At 42.7% G+C, this 22,678-nt stretch overlaps 2 protein-coding genes across 3 annotated transcripts in view; one reads left to right on the forward strand and one right to left on the reverse strand.

Moving 5' to 3' along the window:
* Positions 1 to 1,157: 1,157 nt before the first annotated feature.
* LOC117501284 (zinc finger protein 3-like) lies at positions 1,158 to 12,857 on the reverse strand. 2 transcript variants are annotated; one of them, XM_034160131.1, is made up of 3 exons: positions 12,439 to 12,857; positions 12,048 to 12,408; positions 1,158 to 2,345 (listed from the first exon to the last, which is right to left on the reverse strand). In XM_034160131.1, exons 1-3 carry the CDS (start codon positions 12,703 to 12,705, stop codon positions 1,483 to 1,485), a joined length of 1,491 nt encoding a protein of 496 aa, XP_034016022.1. In that variant the 5' UTR covers positions 12,706 to 12,857; the 3' UTR covers positions 1,158 to 1,482. The 2 variants fall into 2 exon arrangements, with proteins under 2 accessions (XP_034016022.1, XP_034016021.1); XM_034160130.1 differs by having other exon boundaries at positions 12,048 to 12,856.
* The window catches only part of csnk2b (casein kinase 2, beta polypeptide), a 35,571-nt gene continuing 20,866 nt past the window's right edge, over positions 7,974 to 22,678 (forward strand). Inside the window, exons 1-2 of the mRNA XM_034160133.1 lie at positions 7,974 to 7,987; positions 10,723 to 10,725. The gene's annotated coding sequence lies outside the window, so the exon portion shown is untranslated. The remainder of the gene's footprint in view (positions 7,988 to 10,722; positions 10,726 to 22,678) is intronic.

The raw sequence follows: 22,678 nt of genomic DNA on the forward strand, positions 1-22,678 counted from the left end.
CTGTGTCGCCCCCCCCCCGGCAACACAGATGTCACGAGGAGTGTTGGCTCCTGTGGCTGAGGTGGCTGCAATGGAATGGCTGTCCAGTGCAGCGCCCATCTGGACAGCTGTAATGTCCAGTTGGAACAGTTGACCGCTGTGTACTGACAACTCAGCTGGAGGACATATGCCGTGCCATCAACAACATGAGCCACACGCCACTCAATGCACGTGTGGGCGGGCACTTATGCTCTCGCTGGTTCCAGCTGACAGCGGCTCAGTGCACGATGGGTTAAATTTAAAACACAGAGAACAGGACAATTAAATAAATACGTACAACAATAATTACATACATAATTACATTAACAAATACATAAAATAAATAATCACATAAAGGAACAGAGAGTGACATCTTTTTTTTTTGAGCTGAATTCGTTCAGCAAGGTGGGCCTGTCCACGCCAGCCACTGATGTTGGGATCTGTGGACTCACAAGCCATAGCTGGAAAACACATACCGTGTGATGAAGGACATCACCTTACAACACTACACCATGAGGCACATGCGTGGGCATGTTGTCCTCACATGGAAGTACATAAAAACATATCATCTTTGCAACGGCAGGAGCAAACGTGTCAGCGCGCACACCGACAGGCTGTGCCATGTGAAAAGCACTGTCTGATCATCTGCACACTCAGCTGGCGATCTGACTGTCACATCACCCATGTCAGCTATGGTCCACATGATGCAGTGTCCTTCGACGCACCACTTGCTCGACATGCAGGGCCGGTTGGAGGAGGGTCACCAGCAGATGTGAACATGATAAGAGAGCACTGCTTCATTCATGTCATTACATGACCGTATGTCTATGACCATGGGTCATATACAGAGGAACAGAAGGATCATACCTGTATTGTCCGCTTGATAAGAGAGATTAAATATTAGAAATTGTGGTGGGTTTTTTTTGGTGTGTGTTTTTTTTCTCCAACAGTAGTCAGGCAATGTGGTGTCACATGTTCCAGGTGTTCACACTATGTTTGTGCGCACGAGCGTGCACAAAACCGTTGCTGCATATTGTTCACACCTGTCTGACTGTGTGTCCCTCCCAACAGCAAGTGGAACGTTTTCGCTGTTCCCCATTTTGTTTTTCGGTCACGGTTTTTCAGCCGGTTCCTGCATCTTTCGCCCAACTTTGTATTATGTGTGAAGGTGCCATTACTGTCATCAAAACAAACAGCACAGAATGTTTGGGCTTGTCACTGCATATGGTTTGAAGCCAGTGAGTTTATGATCAGTACACAGGTGTGAACTCAAACCCAAAGAACGACATGAGCAGCTGAGCTTAACGATGATCCAACAGCTGTGGCTGCTACCTCAACAGTCTGCTGATTTGTCACTCCCAAATTTTTGTGTTGTATTTTCTCCTATGTATAAAAACTGCATTGGAACATTTGCGAACTGCCATGTTTTTCTTTTTACAACATCTCCTTTATACCCAAAACACATTACCGAAACTGAGCAGGTCCCATATGATATCTCATGTGGTACTTTAATGATGATGTCTGAGCACATCTTTTACCACAAATTATGCATTTATATGGTTTTTCTCCTGTGTGAATTCTTGTGTGTTGCTTCAGATGGTGACTGAATCTGAAGGTTTTCCCACACTCCAAGCAGTGAAATGGCCTGTGTCCACTATGAACCCTCATGTGTCTCATTAGACTGTTATTTGTATGGAACCTTTTCCCACACTGAGAACAGCTAAAAGGTCTCTCTCCTGTGTGAATTTTGCTGTGTTTTCTTAGTGTACCCTTGGATCCAAATCTTTTTCCACACTCCGAACAGCAAAATGGTTTCTCTCCTGTATGCGTTGTGATGTGTCTTAACAGTTCACTGTTGAATTTAAATGTTTTACTGCATTGAGGGCAACACAGCAGTTTCTCTCCAACGTTGAACCTGTTATATTGTGCAGCAGCAGGAACATTATTTTCCAGAAAATTTAAAAATGACTGGCATTCTCTGGTGTCTTCCCAGTCACCAGTGTTATCACTTTCAGGACACTCTGGAGTGAAAGAACTAGTGTCTTGCGGACTCTTGTATTGTTGTGGTCCACTGGTTTTATGTTCAGTTGATCTCTTGGATCGAGGCTCCACCTCCACATTCTCATCTGTTTGGTTTTGGTGAAGCTGTGAGAACCGAGGATTCTGTTCATTTTCACTCTTCACTGGGACAGATGCCAACAGGAACTCAGGACTGTCAGTGATCTCCTCTTCTTCTTTAATCTGGGGGGACTCCTGGGCCAAGCTAGAAAACCACTCCTGCTGTTCATCGGAAACTCCTCCTTTATCCGCCAACACCTGCTGCACATCTGCAGGACACAGTGAAACCAACACAGGAGGTCATTGTATCTTCCAAGTAAACAAGACCAAAACCTCATATATTGTTTATTTATGTTCATTACCAAGGTTGTTTATTTCTTGCTGTACTGCATCTGTCTATTAATCAGTCCATGAGAGTGTTATATTATGACAGAGGAGGAACTCAAATTATTTGAGAGGATGGGGGTAAAAATTGTGGTAAATGGATGAAGTGTTAGTATTTAGGCTATAGATGTTTGTATTCAACTATGATGCAGCTTCCTTTTCAGTCTACAACAGTGTTTTGAGTAAATGTATTCTCCTTAATGGTGGGAGAAGTGGAAAATGTGATCATATTACTCTGGTACTGACTTATCTGAATTGGCTACCTGTTCAACTTGGGGTAGATTTTAAAATTTTGTGACTGACTAATAAGATTCTCACTGCTTCCAAACCAACCTATATGGTTAAACTGGTTCAACCATTTGTGCCAGAACATGCCCTGTGATCACAGGAGGTTGGCCTACTGTGCACTGAATAGCAGGCTGGAGAACAGTTTCAGCTTGTGCACCAATTCTGTGGAATAATTTAACTACTGAAGTTATGCCATTGTTGCTATTGCTATTAGTTAATTATAATATTTGCATCATGATAATAATAATAACAGTAGTAGTAACTGCAGACCCCTCTTTGCTTAGGATTATAATGTGCTGTATATCTGATTAAAGCGTAATTGTTTCAATGAAGTAGTTCCAGTTATGGCAGCTGTAACTCTAAATCTTGGGGATAGTCTCATGGCAGCCACTGTAACTGATGTTCTGTGACACTGTGTGTGCTGCTAGCTCCTCATTAGTACAGTGCTAAGTATCTCCGCCTGTCATGCAGGAGATGGGTTCAATTCTCTGATGGAAGATTTTTTTATTAGTATTTTTAACTCCCTTCATATCAAACAGCATTTCTTGTTTCAGTTATTCTTTGGGTTCATGTATCTCTAAGATTTGGGTTATTTGGGCTATTAAGGTTAAGGTTAGGTAGTGATGTCAGTCTGACACCAAAGCTCCGATCCTTGCTTCAAACTCGAAGTTGCGTTCTCTTTGAACCACTGCTTTAAAGCTTGCTTTGCGGCATAGCAAATGACGTAAGCAAGAACGTATGAAGCAGTGACTGCTTCAGTCCCGAATGAATCGCTTCATATCGCGAGATGAGTCGTTGACGCAAGACTTGCTTCAGGAAGCTTCTGCGCCCCAAAACACACCTTAAGGGCACCTGTGACAACAAACAACATGTGGGTTTGGTTGATGTCATCATCATCACTGCTTTTGGATCAACATGGAGCCAACCAGGAAGAGAAGCCCTTCTCAAAAGTGGGAACACTTTGAGCTGATCAGTCCGAATATGCTGAGTACTTTCCCTTACCAAAAAATAGTACTGATAAGTACAACCCCTGGCAAAAATTATGGAATCACCGGCCTCGGAGGATGTTCATTCAGTTGTTTAATTTTGCAGAAAAAAAGCAGATCACAGACATGACACAAAACTGAAGTCATTTCAAATGGCAACTATCTGGCTTTAAGAAACACTATAAGAAATCAGGAAAAAAAATTGTGGCAGTCAGTAACGGTTACTTTTTTAGACCAAGCAGAGGGAAAAAATATGGACTCACTCAATTCTGAGGAATAAATTATGGAATCACCCTGTAAATTTCCATCCCCAAAACTAACACCTGCATCAAATCAGATCTGCTCGTTAGTCTGCATCTAAAAAGGAGTGATCACACCTTGGAGCGCTGTTGCACCAAGTGGACTGACATGAATCATGGCTCCAACACGAGAGATGTCAATTGAAACAAAGGAGAGGATTATCAAACTCTTAAAAGAGGGTAAATCATCACGCAATGTTGCAAAAGATGTTGGTTGTTCACAGTCAGTTGTGTCTAAACTCTGGACCAAATACAAACAACATGGGAAGGTTGTTAAAGGCAAACATACTGGTAGACCAAGGAAGACATCAAAGCGTCAAGACAGAAAACTTAAAGCAATATGTCTCAAAAATCGAAAATGCACAACAAAACAAATGAGGAACGAATGGGAGGAAACTGGAGTCAACGTCTGTGACCGAACTGTAAGAAACCGCCTAAAGGAAATGGGATTTACATACAGAAAAGCTAAACGAAAGCCATCATTAACACCTAAACAGAAAATAACAAGGTTACAATGGGCTAAGGAAAAGCAATCGTGGACTGTGGATGACTGGATGAAAGTTATATTCAGTGCTGAATCTCAAATCTGCATTGGGCAAGGTGATGATGCTGGAACTTTTGTCTGGTGCCGTTCCAATGAGATTTATAAAGATGACTGCCTGAAGAGAACATGTAAATTTCCACAGTCATTGATGATATGGGGTTGCATGTCAGGTAAAGGCACTGGGGAGATGGTTGTCATTACATCATCAATAAATGCACAAGTTTACGTTGATATTTTGGGCACTTTTCTTATCCCATCAATTGAAAGGATGTTTGGGGATAATGAAATCATTTTTCAAGATGATAATGCATCTTGTCATAGAGCAAAAACTGTGAAAACATTCCTTGCAAAAAGACACATAGGGTCAATGTCATGGCCTGCAAATAGTCCGGATCTTAATCCAATTGAAAATCTTTGGTGGAAGTTGAAGAAAATGGTCCATGACAAGGCTCCAACCTGCAAAGCTGATCTGGCAACAGCAATCAGAGAAAGTTGGAGCCAGATTGATGAAGAGTACTATTTGTCACTCATTAAGTCCATGCCTCAGAGACTGCAAGGTGTTATAAAAGCCAGAGGTGGTGCAACAAAATACTAGTGATGTGTTGGAGCGTTCTTTTGTTTTTCATGATTCCATATTTTTTTTTTCCCTCTGCTTGGTCTAAAAAAGTAACCGTTACTGACTGCTTGGAGTTTGGACCATCTGTGAATGAATGTTCTGGAGTTATGGGGTAAAAACAGCAAGAACAGTGACAAAGGTCAATTTCAATTTGTACAGGGGTCAAAAGTTAAAGTTGCTCCAATTTTGGTAAAAAGTGATGCAAATTGTCAGTTTGGTGAATACGGTTTTAAAAAGGAATAGTTTGCATCATGTATCATGCTTAGTTATCATGTTACAGGGTAGCATACGAGGTCTGTCAATAAAGTATAGGTCCTTTTTATTTTTTTTCAAAAACTATATGGATTTCATTCATATGTTTTTACGTCAGACATGCTTGAACCCTCGTGCGCATGCGTGAGTTTTTCCACGCCTGTCGGTGACGTCTTCCGCCTGTGAGCACTCCTTGTGGGAGGAGTCGTTCAGCCCCTCGTCTGAATTCCTTTGTCTGAGAAGTTGCTGAGAGACTGGCGCTTTGTTTGATCAAAATTTTTTCTAAACCTGTGAGACACATCGAAGTGGACATGGTTCTAAAAATTAAGCTGGTTTTCGGTGAAAATTTTAACGGCTGATGAGAGATTTTGAGGTGATACTGTCGCTTTAAGGACTTCCCACGGTGCGAGACGTCACGCAGCGCTCTCAGGCGCCGTCGTCAGCCTGTTTCAAGCTGAAAACCTCCACATTTCAGGCTCTATTGATCCAGGGTGTCGTGAGAGAACAGAGAAGTTTCAGAAGAAGTCAGTTTCAGCATTTTATCCTGATATTCCACTGTTAACGGAGATTTTTTTAATGAAAGATGTGCGGACGGATTGCAGCATCGGCTCGCAGCCGCTGCGACACTCCGCCACAGGAAAAACACCTCCGTTGGAAGCCTTAAGGACAAGTTGGAACATATCCAGCTGTTAAACAATTTCTCATATACTCACTCCACTGAAAGCCATCAAAAGCCGCTTGGATTTTACAAATGGTTATCAACACGGAGGTGTTTTTCCTGTGCCGCCGCACCGCGCCGGCTGCGTCCCGACGCACGGACCCGTCCGCACATCTTTCTTTAAAGAAATCTCCTTTAACAGTGGAATACCCGGATAAAATGCTGAAACCGACTTCTTCTGAAACTTCTCTGTTCTCTCACGACATCCTGGATCAATAGAGCCTGAAATGTGGAGGTTTTCAGCTTGAAACAGGCTGACGACGGCGCCTGAGAGCGCTGCGCGACGTCTCGCACCGTGGGAAGTCCTTAAAGCGACAGTATCACCTCAAAATCTCTCATCAGCCGTTAAAATTTTCACCGAAAACCAGCTTAATTTTTCGAACCGTGTCCACTTCGATGTGCCTCACAGGTTTAGAAAAAATTTTGATCAAACAAAGCGCCAGTCTCTCAGCAACTTCTCAGACAAAGGAATTCTGACGAGGGGCTGGACGACTCCTCCCACAAGGAGTGCTCACAGGCGAATGACGTCACCGACAGGCGTGGAAAAACTCACGCATGTGCACGAGGGTTCAAGCATGTCTGACGTAAAAACATATGAATGAAATCCATATAGTTTTTGAAAAAAATAAAAAGGACTTATACTTTATTGACAGCCCTCGTATGTCACATGTCATAGAATCCAATGGATGCTGATATTGTTTAACCTTTACTTTGCAAACCAAGCACGCAACACAGTCAAAACTATTCCATTTATTAATCCTATTAGCTGGATTTGCTAAAATTGGAGCAACTTTAACTTTTGACCCCTGTACAAACTGAAATTGACCTTTCTCTGTGTTCTTGCTGTTTTTACCCCATAACTACCGACCATTCATTCACAGATAGTCCAAACTATACCTTTTTGGAATCTTTATGATCAGACAAATAATATGGAATACCTTTCAATATGATTGGAGCATTTTTAAATTTTGACCCCTGTGTAATACTTCAATTGACCCCTTCTTGGCCGCCTATTGAAAGTTCACGTGGGTACCCGGCATTTTTAAAAGAGTAATGTCTAAGGAGTATGTGTGCCAAATTTGGTGCTTGCATCACCATTTGAAGCATTTTTTTCAGTTATCCGCTGCACTAAATCCCAGTTTTCACTGTTCAGGGCAAATGGCAGACGGTGTGTGGAGTCGTGTGGGTGAGCGGTTTGCTGCTGTCAACGTTGTGCATCGAGTAGGGATGGAACCGATTCAATCCCGGATTGGTATCGGGTTCGGATACTGACGTAATTCACGTATTGGAAAATACCAATCCAACCCATGACATTTTCTGATACTGGAGAAGAGCCACTGTGAATCCTCTCAACTCCTGTTGTTTGCTCTCTGTTTGTTTAGTGCTGAGCGGGAGGAGAGGGGAGGTTTCTGAAGCCGGACTGTTTGAGAGAACTCTCTTCCGCAGTGTTCTAGCTGCGTTTAGAGGCAAAAAAGCTAAAAGTTAGCAGCTTCACTGTCCCGAAGATGTAAAACACTATAAAAGCCAGCTCAGTGTGCAGCCGAGGAGGACAGCGAACAGAGATTCTGTCAGTTGAAAGCCTTTGTGTTTCCATAAAGTTTGAAGTTTGCGCAGCATGGAAACTGCTGTTTTCATGAAAGAAAGAGAGAGATGACGGGAGAGAGAGAGAAAGCAAGAAAGAGAGAGCAAGCGAGGGAGAGAGAGAGAGAAAGAGAGTGAGGGAGCAAATGAGAGACAGACAAACAGAGAGAGAGGGAGACAGGCAGAGGGAGGGAGACAGACAGACAGACAGAGTGCTGTCTTTTCTCTTTAAGTCTATAAAAAGTACTTAATTCTTTCACCAAAACATCAAATCTAGGCTTTCATCTTAGATACAAATTGTAGCTGAACTTTCAGGTCTCCTTTTTAAGGAAATCCTCATATAAAATCAACAATAATGATAATAATAATATTAAAGCAAACAGAGCTCTGGTATCAGATCGGAAAAGTATCGGTATAGGCAGATATCCAAATTCAGGGATCAGATTGGAAGTGAAAAATTGTGGATTGGTGCATCCCTAGGATTGAGTAGCCCATGGTGGCGGTGGGGTTATGGGCAGGCGTATGTTATGGACAACGAACACAGGTGCATTTTGTTGGGGCTTCTGCCGCTGCGTGTAATGTGGCGAGTGCTGCCACGGTCATGCTGTGGTGCTGGCCGGCCAGGAAGAATTTGTCGAACTCTTCACCAGTGCACGGCAGTCTGTGATCTTGGTGTTGTTCCAGCGCTGTGCGCACATGAGGAGAGAGCTGCTGTACAAAAAGTACAGCCGGAGCTGCAGCATTCTGTCCATGAACTCTGAAGGGCTTGCTGTCCTGTGCAGAGACAAGAGCCTGCTGGCCCTTTCTGACAGTTCAAAGGTTTTGAGGAAGTGATCGTTGATGGCTGTGTATTTGTTCACAGTGGGGGGCTTTGCAGGTGCACAATCAGCCTTGTTCGTTTCCGTGGAGCTATTTCGTGTCATCTGCTGTGATCAGAGCAAACTGTACCTCCATCTGTGCAAACAAGGCGGCAGTTTACAGAAGCGTGACTTTGAGCCATCAAGTATGGAAAAACTTCCAGCAGCAGCGGGCATTTGCGTGTGAACAACTTTAATCCACAGAGGTGTGACATATGAAAACAGAAAACCCAGTGTTTGAGTCGCTAAATCATGTACAAGGCAGTCCTTTTGTGCGCGCGTGGTACTGCGCTACAACACATCCAAACACTGAATGCATTCATCCAGAGTGAATCAGCTGGAAAGAAGGTGAAGCGCGTGCGTCAGCAGCGCCTGTGTGTGATCAGAACTGGTAATCGAACCCGTGCGTGTGTGTGACTGACTGCTTGATCACACAGCTGCAGTACCCGGTGATCAGAAACACCAGGGTTTTGAAAAAAAACAAACAAAAAAAAACAAACTGCAGAGAGAGAGCGACAGTGCTATTTGTTTCCTCTCTCTCCCTCTGTCTCACTCTCAATGGTGAAACAAGAGACAGACTATTTTAAACTTACAGCTTGTGAGTTTAAATGGCAATATTTTCTACTTTTTTTTTGGGGGGGGGGGGGGGGGACACAGAAGGACTCTGAATTGTGTGATCTTATGCTCCCAGCCCTAACAAGAAAGCAGTGTGTCCCTCTGCACATCTTCAAACCTGAGTGCCGTTTGCTTTACCGTTTTGAGAACAGAGCACATTTCTACAACTCAAAATAAACAAATAAATAAAAACAAAGGCAGGAGTGCGGAAAGGGCCACACGTGACAGAATGCATACATTAAAAGCAAACATACGCAGCTGCAAGCAAATCTATGAACACAACGACACGCAAAAAATGGTGAGTACACGTGCATTTCATCTGTACAGACAGCAAAAACAGTTTTGGTATTTGAGAGATGTGAGAAATATTTGCCGTGTTTGCAGTGTGTGTTATTTTGGTGGGGTATTTAGCATGTATGGTTAGTGTGGTGTTTTTTTTTTTTTTTTTTTTGGAAAAATGAGGCGTCTTATGAATGTTGAGCGGGCACTTTTTTTTTTTTTTTTTAACAATTGGAGCAAGACAGATCACGCAGCATGTCGTCAGATTCTGAACCAGACAGTGAGGATTCTGACGAAGGAGATGATCCCACTTTTTGTTCTGGACGAGGAACCAGAGCACGTGGATCCACCGACGTGCGCACAGATCTCCACAGTGTGTTGGATCACATGCTTCTGTTTGCAGTTTTTCCAGGACTCAGGCGCTATGAGCTCCATCCCAGCACCGAGTCCTGGAACGCAGAGATGCAGACACACATTGTTCCAGCAGTGGCTCCAGGCGCATTTCGTTTAAAGCGTGGAGATCGTTAGCTTTAGTTTCCTTTTATTCCTCTTTCATTCCTTTTGCACTCTTGATTTGCATACTATTCGGTGAAAAAGCTCGTTCGCTCACCATTTATCAATGATTATGATTGTTTTACTTTTTTCCCTTCATTCCGGAATCGTCGTATGCTGTGTGACCAGGCCATTAAGGGTCGCCACAGCAGATCAATTGTTTCCATCTCACCCTGTCCTCTGTATCTTCCTCTGTCACACCAACCACTTGCATGTCCTCCCTCAGCACATCCATAAACCTCCTTTTTGGCCTCCCTCTTCTCTTCCTGCCTGGTGGCTCCATCCTCAGCATTCTTCTCCCTGTATACCCTGGGTCCCTCCTCTGCATGTTCGAACCATTGCAATATCTCCTCTCTGACTTTGTCTCCTTCTCATATATATATACGAGGGCTGTCAATAAAGTAACGGTCCTTTTTATTTATTTCAAAAACTATATGGATTTCATTCATATGTTTTTACGTCAGACATGCTTGAACCCTCGTGCGCATGCGTGAGTTTTTCCACGCCTGTCGGTGACGTCATTCGCCTGTGAGCACTCCTTGTGGGAGGAGTCGTCCAGCCCCTCGTCGGAATTCCTTTGTCTGAGAAGTTGGCGAGAGACTGGCACGTTGTTTGATCAAAATTTTTTCTAAACCTGTGAGACACATCGAAGTGGACACGGTTCGAAAAATTAAGCTGGTGTTCAGTGAAAATTTTAACGGCTGATGAGAGATTTTGAGGTGATTCTGTCGCTTTAAGGACTTCCCACGGTGCGAGACGTCGCTCAGCGCTCTCAGCCGCCGTCGTCAGCCTGTTCAAGCTGAAAACCTCCACATTTCAGGTTCTATTGATCCAGGACGTCGTGAGAGAACAGAGAAGTTTCAGAAGAAGTCGGTTTCAGCATTTTATCCGGATATTCCACTGTTAAAGGAGATTTTTTTAATGAAAGACGTGCGGACGGGTCCGCGCGTCGGGACGCAGCCGCCGCGATGCTCCGCCACAGGAAAAACACCTCTGTTGAAAGCCTTAAGGACAAGTTGGAACATGTCCTGCCTGTTAAACAGTTTCTCATATACTCACTCCACTGAAAGCCATCAAAAGCCGCCTGGATTTTACAAATGGTTATCAACACGGAGGTGTTTTTCCTGTGCCGCCACACCGCGTCGGCTGCGTCCCGATGCGCGGACCCGTCCGCACGTCTTTCATTAAAAAAATCTCCTTTAACAGTGGAATATCCGGATAAAATGCTGAAACCGACTTCTTCTGAAACTTCTCTGTTCTCTCACGACGTCCTGGATCAATAGAGCCTGAAATGTGGAGGTTTTCAGCTTGAACAGGCTGACGACGGCGGCTGAGAGCGGTGAGCGACGTCTCGCACCGTGGGAAGTCCTTAAAGCGACAGGATCACCTCAAAATCTCTCATCAGCCGTTAAAATTTTCACTGAAAACCAGCTTAATTTTTCGAACCGTGTCCACTTCGATGTGTCTCACAGGTTTAGAAAAAATTTTGATCAAACAACGCGCCAGTCTCTCAGCAACTTCTCAGACAAAGGAATTCCGACGAGGGGCTGGACGACTCCTCCCACAAGGAGTGCTCACAGGCGAATGACGTCACCGACAGACGTGGAAAAACTCACGCATGCGCATGAGGGTTCAAGCATGTCTGACGTAAAAACATATGAATGAAATCCATATAGTTTTTGAAAAAAATAAAAAGGACCCTTACTTTATTGACAGCCCTCGTATATATATATATATATATATATATATATATATATATATATAGATGTGTGTGTGTGTGTTTGTGTGTGTGTACACACACATACAGGTGTGTAAAGTGTTTTCTAAATGCCTGACTACAGTAAACTTCCTGCTTGGATAAGATTAATGGAATTTAAACAATAGGAAAACAATAAGCATGAAGCACAAAAAGACAAGCAATACTAAAAAGGCGTTACCTGTGTGACAAGACATTTCTTCCTAAAATACAGTTCATTCATACTTTTGAAAGCAGTTTGTACCTTCATTTCGAGTTTCTTTGGTGACTGGGAAAAGGTTCCTGCCTCCTTCCAGGATTTCGGGTGGGAATTGGCTGTCCTGTCCAAAACCCGCCCCCTTCAGATGGCTTTGGACCAAAACGTTTTCCTCATAATGTTGAAATTTTGGTTCGCTGTTTGGTGGATGAGTGTCCTGCAGTATCCCTGTTCCGAGCCTGTCAACACAGTTAAACGTGATCTTGTCCACGTTGTCTGTTGGCAGTTCAGATTCTTCAATTATAAACTCCTTCAAAGTTTTTTCAGGGTCCTCGATCGTACGTTCTTTAAGCCCAGAAAACACAAAACTGTCTCTCACACCGCGTGCTTGTAGTTCCAGAATATTCTCCTTCATCTGCTGGTTTTCCAGCGTGACCACTGTCAGTTTGTTGTTGATCGCGCTGACGGAGTCCTGCAGAGATTTACTGTGTTTGCTGACAGACTCCAGACTCTCACGTAGCGCCTGAAACTCCTGGTACAATATTTCTATGAGCGATAATCTTCCGTCCATCCCGGTCAGTTTAGCTTCGATGGAAATCAGTATCTGTCTCACCTCCTCGGAGTGTTTTTGCGGCGTGAATGAGGAGGCCTGGCTGCTGTTAGCTAAAGTAGCACGTAGCAGATTAGCCTTCTCCTTCTGGTCCATTCTTGTCGCGCAAACGAGGTCGAAACACTCGTCCGTATAATAAACTAGACTTTACAGGTCGGTTTAACGTTCTGGATGTAATGGGCAGACGAAAGACATTTACTCTTACTTAAATTTTAAATCGAGCTAGTCTTGCAAGGGTGAGACTCACACGGGTTGAGTGTGCAATGTCGGCACAAACCAGTCGACGCAGGATTTGCCGCTAGGTGGCGACTGGCGAGTATGCTGTGGCCGAAGACGGCCGAAGTTTACCGAGCGCTAGGTGGCGAAAAAAAAAAACACCCTCATCAATGTCAAGGATGATAATTTTTTTTAAATACCTCCCTCAATGTCAAGGACGATAAACTTTTTTGGGGGGGCTAACTGTTTCTAAGGCTGCTTTGCAGTGAAACTACTGCTAAGCGACTGTTGCTTGTGTCACCCAGTGTGTGCAGACTGTTTCTAACAAAATAATAATAATAAACTAGAGACATTCATCACGAAATGCCCCGCGCGCAGTATTATTTTCCATGCAAAGTGCAGTAATATGTACTTGTATGGGGTGGGTATTTGGTTGAAGCCTTGTGTGTTTGATGGAAACTGGGATATACAATGAAAAAATTGGAGATTGGCATAATATTTATTTAGAGGATGTGACAAACAGTGACCATAAAAAGTCGCTCACGGTCGCCAGTCTTCAAAACAAATGCAACCACTGGTGACCTTGAAATGGAGGTCAAGGTCACCAGCCTTTGAACCCATGCGAAGTACTCCTCCAAGGCATGTACCCACCAAGTATGAAGTTTCTACGAGCAAAAGGTGCAGAGCTACGTTGTGGCAAAGGATTTGACAGTTGTGACAACTGGTGACCTTGAAAAGTAGGTCAAGGTCGCTGGCCTTTGAACCTATGCGAAGTACTCCTCCAAGGCATGTACCCACCAAATTTTTATGCCCACCTCCCTCATCACTTTTTTGTGATGTCAAGGATGACAAACTTATTAAAAAAAAGAAGCATATATATATATATATATATATATATATATATATATATATATATATATATATATATATATATATATATATATATATATATGCACACACACACACAATGCAGATTTCAAAAAGTTTCACTGCAAAGAAGCCGGAAGAAACATTAGGCCCCATAATGTTATGTGTCGGACGCAGCCCGGAGAACCGACCAGCGTTTGAAGGACCCAGTATAAAATAAGCAGAGCACGGTACAAAGGATAACTAAATTTAATGACATAACAGTGATGTGAAAAAAGACAAAAAATGAGTGCGCGGTCTGGCGTGGTGGATTACGGTGCGCTCCTAGCAGCACAAACGGTCCGGAGCCAGAAACTGTTCGGACCCAAGGACCCCGCCGACACCCCCCAGGTGGCCGCGACAAACTGAGTCTGTGAAAGAAGAAATCATCATGTGAGTCCACACACAGAGAGACCACTCAAAGGTGTACACAAACAGCAAACACTTCCTGGCTTAATTACTTATCAGCTTCCCACCCTGCAGGCATGGAACACCCTGTTCACAAACTCAACTGCAGTGGAAGCTGATTAAACGACTAACATAACAGCTCAATACAATAAGGTGTGAGGGACACCACATCTATTGACTGTACAAATGTTAGTCACAAAACCTAACGTACCTCAGGAAGTGTGCTGACAAGCGTGAGACCTCACCCCCTCCTCTTTCACAGACCATGCATCAAACCTGGACGTTCTCTGCATCCACTGATGATGAGATGGCTCTCGAGACGACGATCTCACCCGTCTGGTCACAAGGTTGAGTCTCTGGCAAATACACACTGTGTACTCCAGACTTAAATGCCACCATGCTCCAATCCGTGTAGATGCACCACAGCTGTGAGTCCTGACGAGCTGCACTTGATCAGCCTCAGGTGATCAGGGTGAGGTCCTGAAAACTCAGCCACACAGCCACTCAGTCCCAAACGCGCACCACCTGGAAGGAAAAACAAAAGACAGTACAGAAGACAGAAACAAAAGGCAGCCAGGCCCCCCCAGCCATACAACACATAAAAACAAATTAGTTTATCATCTTTTACATCAGAAAAAAGTGATGAGGGAGGGATTTTTTTATTTCTATTTTTTTCTTAGAGACAGAGAACAAACAATGCAGTAAAATTTTGAAGTTGGGAAATTGCCCTTGTAATATGAATTAACATACAATGTAAGTTCATGGCACTCAGTTCATGTCATTCTTGAGGATTCACAGCCCTGGTTCTTCTTTCCTGAATCTTGTGGCTATCAGCAGCAAGACAAGCTTTTTTATTGAACTCAATAAAACAGAATATAGAAAAGCATACATCTTCTCATAGGGCCTATACACTTTCATACAATAAAAGTGTTGTCAAAATAGAAATACGTATAAAGGAAGAATTACAAAACAAAAAGAAGAAAGAAAATGCAAGGACTACTTAGAAAGGAAGCAAAATCAAAATTCAAATAAGAAATGAGATATATTTCATTCTCATTTCTCACTGGAGGAGGTGATGGTCTAGTGGTTAAGTGTTGGGCTGCAGACCAGAGGATCCTCAGATCAAAACCCAGCCAGACCGGAAAATCATTTAGGGCCCTTGGGCAAGGTCCTTAATCCCCAGTTGCTCCTGGTGTGTAGTGAGCACCTTACATGACAGCACCGGACATCCATGTGAATATGAGGCATCATTGAAAAGCGCTTTGAGGTTCTGATGCAGATGGAAAAACATTATATAAATGCAGTCCATATAGCTTTCTAGCTATTTTGTTGAAGCAGCAAGACAAGCTGCACATACAAACGACAAGTTGCAAAGTTCCGGGCTCGGTTTAGCCACAGCATACTCGCCATCTACTGTTGATACCCCCTTCCTCCGAATGGTTTGTGCCGACACTGCACACTCCACCCGTGTGTTTCTCACCCGCTTTTTGCACAACATCTTGCAGGAATAGATGAGTTGCAGGGTCTCGTGCTGTGCGGTGCATTGTAGAATTGGATAAAATTTTGGCTACCAAGGATACGTGTGTAAAGCCACCGTGACACTTGCACGAATTTGATCCCCACACTGGCACGCAATTCATCGTGCCAACGCGTGACATTAGATGGTACGCTTAATTTTCTATGCGTACTGGCATGCAACCTCTCACTGTTTACGACGGGTTTACTCATTGGCATGACAAATTGCATGCCAGTGCAATGGGATCAAATTCATGCAAGTGTCAAGATGGCAGCACGGTGACTTAGTGGTTAGCGCTGTTGCCTCACAGCAAGAAAGTCATGGGATCAATTCTCACCTGTGGCCTTTCTGTGTAGAGTTTGCATATTCTCCCCATATTTGCGTGGGTTTCCTCCGGGTGCTCCAGTTTCCTCCCACTTTTAAAGACATGCAGGTTAGGTGAATTGGAAACTTTAGAATTGCCTGGGTCTCCCTTGCAAAAGAGATCTCAATGGGACTAACATGGTTAAATTAAAGATGGCTTGATAGCTTTAAAATAACCATCAGAAGTTGAGTGATTTGTAGAGTTTTAGCTGTGATGTCACTGAAAGAGAAATTTTAATATCCATATTATATGACTTTGTCATCCTCTGCCCATGTGGAGTTCCCCAAGGTTCAGTCCTTGGCCCAATCCTCTTCTCCCTGTACCTCCTCCCTTTGGGTTTGATTTTTTTTTTTTTTAAATATGACCTATCCCATTTTTATGCAGATGACTCCTTTCAAATCCAGCAGTGTCTGTGCTGCTCTTCCATTGGACCTGGGCCTTCTGCAGCCTTTTCATAAAACCACAGTTACTAATCTTGGTGTCAAATTTGACTGATTTTCAAAGGAAAAATAGGTCATTTCCATCTTTAAATCTAGTTTGTACCAGCTTAGGCTTTGATCCCAGGTTAAACCTGGTTTACCTTTTATGACTTTTGAATGTCGTTTTCATGTTTTTATCACAACACATTTAGACTACTGCAGTGCATTATAATGTGCCAGTTTTCTCTTTCACGCTTGCAGTTAGTTCAAAATGCTGCTGCTCACCTTTTAACAGACTCTTGCAGGCAAGATCATATTTCCCCTATTGTTACAGCCCTAAACTGGCTTGCAGTTCCTTTTGGAATTAATTTTAAGATTTTATTGTTTGTTTTTAAGTCTCTTCGTGGGTTTGCACCAACATACATAATTGATCTATTGAATGTGTTCCATCGAGGTTGCTAAGGTCTATGGATCTGCTGGTTTTAGTCACCCCTAAAACATGACTATAAAATGTATGATAACTTTAGAGATCAGATCTCATCAGAACTCAGAAGCTAAGCAGTGCAGGATCTGGTTAGTACTTGGATGGGAGACCTCTTTGGAACACCAGTGGCTGTGTGTTTCTCCAGGTAACACTGGAGTTGCGTCAGGAAGGGCATCCGGCATAAAACTTATGCCAAATGTCAGTGCAGATCTGGCTGTATCCGCTGTGGTGACCCTAAACAGAAAAAAAAAGGGAGCAGCCGAATGGACAGCAATGAGAACAACACTGGCGCTGTGTCAGGAAGTGCATCCGGCGGAAAACTTGTGCCAAATACCAGTGTGGCTCTGGCTTTATCCGCTGTGGCGACCCCAAACAAAATGGGAGCAGCCGAATGGACAACAACAACAACAACAACTGTTAGCAGGATTATGTCAAAACTACTACACGGATTTTAACGAAATTTTCAACACATATACGTATTAGGCCATGGAAGACTCCATTAAATTTTGGAGGTGATCTGGATCCCGATCCGTATACCGGATCAGGTTTCACTTTATATAGGTTTTGAAGGATTGCGTCAAATCTACTTCAAGCATTCTCACCAAATTTGCACCACATATAGATATTAGGCCATGGAAGACTCCAGTGAATTTTGGAGGTGATCCAGATCCGGATTCTGCATCAAGACTTCACTTTATATACGCTTTGAAGGATTACGTCAAAGTACTTAACGGATTCTCACCAAATTTGCACCACAGATAGATATTTGGGCATGGAAGACTCCACTGAATTTTGGAGTTGATCCAGATTTGGATTCTGGATTCTGAATCAAGATTTACTTTATATAGGCTTTGAACGATTACTTCAAAACTACTTCACATATTCTCACCAAATGTGCACCACAGATAGATATTAGGACGTGGAAGACTCCACTGAATTTTGGAAGTGATCCGGATCTGGATCGGTGGACGTCAGAAATCTCTGACTACTTTTGTTTATTGCTTGTAGTGCCACCAAACTCATATCACATATCAATGAACTCCCTATGGTACAACACTTAGATTAGAAAAATGTATGATGATATAGTTTTTGAAGATTTTTTATTGTAATAAATTTCAATAACGTTAATTTCAATAACGTAATGTAATAAATTTAAAAAATCTCAAAACTTGTAGTGCAACCAAACCTGCATCACATATCAATAAGCTTCCTCTGGTTGTAAGGCATTCAGCTTGGAAAAATGTAATTGTGAAACATTTTGGAGAATTTTTCATTGGTACCCAAGGTCAAAATATGGCCATCGGGTATTGCAAAGGTCAAAGGTCACATTCTGTTTTCTATTTTTATGCTCATAAGGCTAAGGGTATTATAGCATTATGTTATATTTTTAATTTTCATTTGAGTCATTGTTATAAGGTGTAGTGACACAAAATTTACTACACACGTCAGTGGTCTCTCTCTGGTTGTACTACAGCACTCAGTTTGGAAAAATGCCATTGTGAAAAATTTTTGAGTTTTTTTTTAATTGTTTAAATTTTCAACAGTGTCAATGTTATAAGGTGTAGTGACACAAAATGTACTGCATACATCAGTGGTCTCCCTCTTGAATAGTTTTGACTGTGATGAATGTTTGGTCTGCAAAGTAAAGGTCAAACAATGTTGACGTCCATTGCATTCTATGACATACGTATGACATATCTTAACCCGTAACATGATAAGCATGACCCATGGTGCAAACTATTTCTTTTTAAAACCCTATTAACTCGGCCAATAATTTGGCATCACTTTTTACCAAAATTGGAGCAACTTTAACTTTTGACCCCTGTACAAATTGAAATTGACCCTTGTCACCACTCTTGCTGTTTTTACCCCATAACTCCTGAACATTCAGTCACAGACAGTCCAAACTATACCTTTTTGGAATCTTTGTGCTCAGGCAATTAATGCAGTGTAGTATTCAGTATGATTGGAGCATCTTTTAATTTTGACGCCTGTGTAATTCTTCAGTTGACCCCTACCTGGCTGCCTACTGAAAATTCAAATGGCCAATCTTTTTTTTTTTTTTTAAGAGTAATGTTTAAAGTGTATTTGTGCAGAATTTGATACTTCTATCACCATTTGCAGGAGTCCTCTGTAAATATTCTGTTATCTGCTGCACTACAAAATTGATGTCTGTTATTCTTCTTCTCTTTCTTTCGGCTGCTCCCGGTATGGGTCGCCACAGCCAGGGGCGTAGGTTTGCATATGGACCACAGGGACAAGTCACAACCAATATTTTGGGATGGCAAAATAGTCCCTACCAATATTTAGCATTTTTTTTTATATATCAAAATCATTCACTATTTTTTTGCGAACTCGATACTATAATTTTAGTCGTCACGTTTTGTGTTCTCGATGTGCCAGAGTGACAGGGTTACCCATGTTGCAATTTCATTGGCTCACGTTCTTCTCACATGGATGTAAACAAAGCGCATCTCGTGGCAGGCAGTGCTTCATTTATAAAGTGGGAGGTCCCGGAGCACAGAGGATGGGTGGCTCCGGTGCAGTGTTGCCAGATGTACGATAATTATCGTATTTGTACGATAGTTTTGCCCTCTGTACGATCAATAATGGGAAAAAATCCAATATGTACGATAATTTCAGTTGGTTGCCCAAACACGCATCTCTCTCTGACACCCAAGAATCATTTTGCAGGCGTTGCACTCAGGCGGCATCAAAGACACAACACACACAGGGCTGCTGCTGGCTTTGGGCGACCGGGACAAAGTCATTTGAAAGCCCGCCCCCTCTATACAAGTTCCCATCCTATCTCTGCCGTGACAGGAAGATTCCCCAGCCAACATCTTTTTTTTTTTTTTCGAAACTTGATTTCAACAAATGCAATAACAAACGAACAAAACACAAGAGCAAAGAGATATACAAGAAAAATAAAAAAAAAGGTTCAAGTTCCTTATGGAGGTGTCAACATTTTTTCTGTGTTCAACAAAATCTGCACAAGTGGCCATGGCATCGGATGACGACAGCGACCTCGAGGTTGAATTCGACTCTTTCTAGTCTGGTAATTGACACGTTTGTGTCCCTTCACAGAAAAAAAATCTTTCTAGTCTGGTAGTGCATTTGCGTGTGCATTTGTGTTCTTTCTGTGCCATAGTTTCCCCATTACTATAATTACTGTTTAAAAATGTGACAAAATTCTTTGTAAATTAAAAAAAAAAAAAACGCAAAAATAGCTACGTTGTATGCGTTTTGTTTGTGTACGATAATTTCTCCCAAAATACGATAATTTTGAGGTTTTGGTAAGATAGTTTCATATTTCATATCTGGCAACACTGCTCCGGTGCAGAAAAACAAGAAGGGCGGGGCTTGCGAACAATGCTGTGCGCCACACTTAAAATAAACTGCACACCCACACAAACACATCTTCACAAATGACACTAACACCCTGCCTTTTCCTCAAAAATTACTACATTTATGTTTGCTGTCTGTCTCTGTACTTTTCTGGCACTTTTGCGCTCTTTTTCATACTTTTCCCTCGTTTCAAAAGTCACCGAACGCACTTTACCGTAATATATGCAACATATAGCATACTGTTGGATAGCACGGGTTCTTGGCTTGCTGTCAGTGTTGAAATTTTTCAGAGTGAGGGCTTACATGAGAACTTACGGTAATGAGAATCAGCGGCGCACTAGTGTGAAACTTCCGTGTTTTTCCTCTGCGTTATGACATCACATGCTTACGTTTACCGTAATACACCATATATGTTATTGGAAATCCCTTTTTTTTTTGGCAAATTAGGTTGCCAGATACCTACAACTGCATTATTGATGAAGAGAATAGATTATACATCTTGGTTGCAAAAACTTTTTTTTTTTTTTTTTTTTAGCTCCACAAGTATATTTTTTGTTGTTGTCTTGTTCTCTCGGGTGTAGGCCTATAGAATAGATTCGTGATTTTGGGTGCAATTTTGTTATTTAAGCTATTTGTTTGTTTGCCTACACACTTAATATTGTAAATAAAGTGTTAAATTATTCAGCATTATGTCGTCATATGTTATGTATTATGCTGTACTTGTGCGTCTAATGGTATGAGTGGGTTAGGGGGTGGTGGTGGGCGGGGGGGGTGGGGGTGGTATTGTCCCTACCAAAGCTGAGACCAAACCTACGCCCTTGGCCACAGCAGATCAGTCGGTTCCATTTCACCCTGTCCTCTGAATCCTCCTCTGTTACACCAATCACCTGCATGCCCTCCCTCAGCACAACCATAAACCTCCTCTTTGGCCTCCCTCTTCTCCTCCTGCCTGGTGGCTCCATTCTCAGCATCCTTCTCGCTATATACCTGGGCTCGACAATAGCACTGGTCCGATGGCCCGGTGGCCTTTTTTACACGTTCCGGGCCACCACGGGCCAATGAAGTTCATATTTCACTGGTCCGTATGGGCCAGTAAGAATTAAAATCGCTTTGGGCAGATTTATTAGTCTAATGCTGCATTCACACCGGGCGCGATCAGATGCTATAAATTCGCGGGGGTCGCGTGGCAACGGACACGCCTCCTTCGCCGGGTGTGTCGCTCTGCTTTTGCTGCGAAAATTCGCCCCGGTGCGTCATCAAATAGGAGGAGCTTCCATTCAGCTCGCCGGCTCTGGTTGTCAGTCAAGTTAACATGACGGACCTTGATCACACGGAGCGAGTTGTTGTGGAAAGCTGACAAACGTCATGAGACGTTCCCAATTCAGGCAGTATCATTATTTGCTGCAGGAGCTGCGTCTGGATGACGGCTGTTTTTAGCGGTCCTTCTGCCTCTGCGGGACCCAGTTTGAGGACCAACTGTCCCGTTCACGCACACACATGTAAACAATAAAAAAAAAAATAAAAATAAAAAAGAAACTCCGCTCCCGCTGCTGTGGGGCTGCTGCTCGCTCCAAAAACTCTTGTCATAATTGTGAAATAAAGGACAAAAGAGACATAAGTCCTGCTCACAGGCTGCTACCAGAGACAGGACATGTTGCACCACTTCGCAATGTTTGGAACATTGCCGAAGTGCAGACGAACTTCGTCTGCAGGAGCATCTTCTGATGTGGCGCGAATTTCGCTTCAACATCGACGCATCATTTTCGCTTAAGCAAGATCGAGCGCAGTGAATATTATGAATTTCTTGAAACCTCTTGAAACCAGGGAAGCAACGGAACGAACAGCTATCACCCTCAAAACAAGCACAGAAGAGGAAGGCTGCTGATGCTGAATATGAGAAGAAAAGGGTGAGGAAAACTTGGCAAGCTTCATGGAAGAAAAGACGGCCATGGCTGGAGCGTGATGAGGAGAGTGAGGTTGTCTTCTGTAGAACTTGTAGGGCCATGCCAGAATATGCTGACAAGTAAGTATAAATATACCAAGTCCTGGTAGACATCTGGTATGATTTCATACGCCAGATTAAAAGTCTAATCAGTATGCCCTTGTGGACACCCCACGGTGACAACATTAGCAAGGGAGTTTGGTATATGAAATTTAACATATTAATTTTGTAAATGATCAAGAAATACATTTATTTTTGTATTAATGTCTGAGTGTTGAAAAAATTTCTATCAGTTACCTACCGACATTTTTTTCAAAGTTGACTCACTTTAAGGTTTTTATCATGTAGTATAAGAATATTGTGTTTGTTTTCAAGTGTTTTTGCATTAAGGAAACCCAATTCTAATGTCTGAGTGTTGATTTAAAAAATTCATATCGGTTACCCCCCGGTTCTGGGCCAGTGATAT

Source organism: Thalassophryne amazonica, chromosome 20 (assembly GCF_902500255.1).
Source record: "Thalassophryne amazonica chromosome 20, fThaAma1.1, whole genome shotgun sequence".
Lineage (NCBI taxonomy): Eukaryota > Metazoa > Chordata > Actinopteri > Batrachoidiformes > Batrachoididae > Thalassophryne > Thalassophryne amazonica.

Excerpts from the sequence above, each read along its gene's own strand:
- LOC117501284 (XM_034160130.1), bottom strand. The coding sequence starts at position 12,705 with ATGGACCAGAAGGAGAAGGCTAATCTGCTACGTGCTACTTTAGCTAAC. Across the intron at positions 2,346-12,047 it reads CAAAGAAACTCGAAATGAAG|ATGTGCAGCAGGTGTTGGCG; the intron begins GTACAAACTGCT and ends TGTGTCCTGCAG.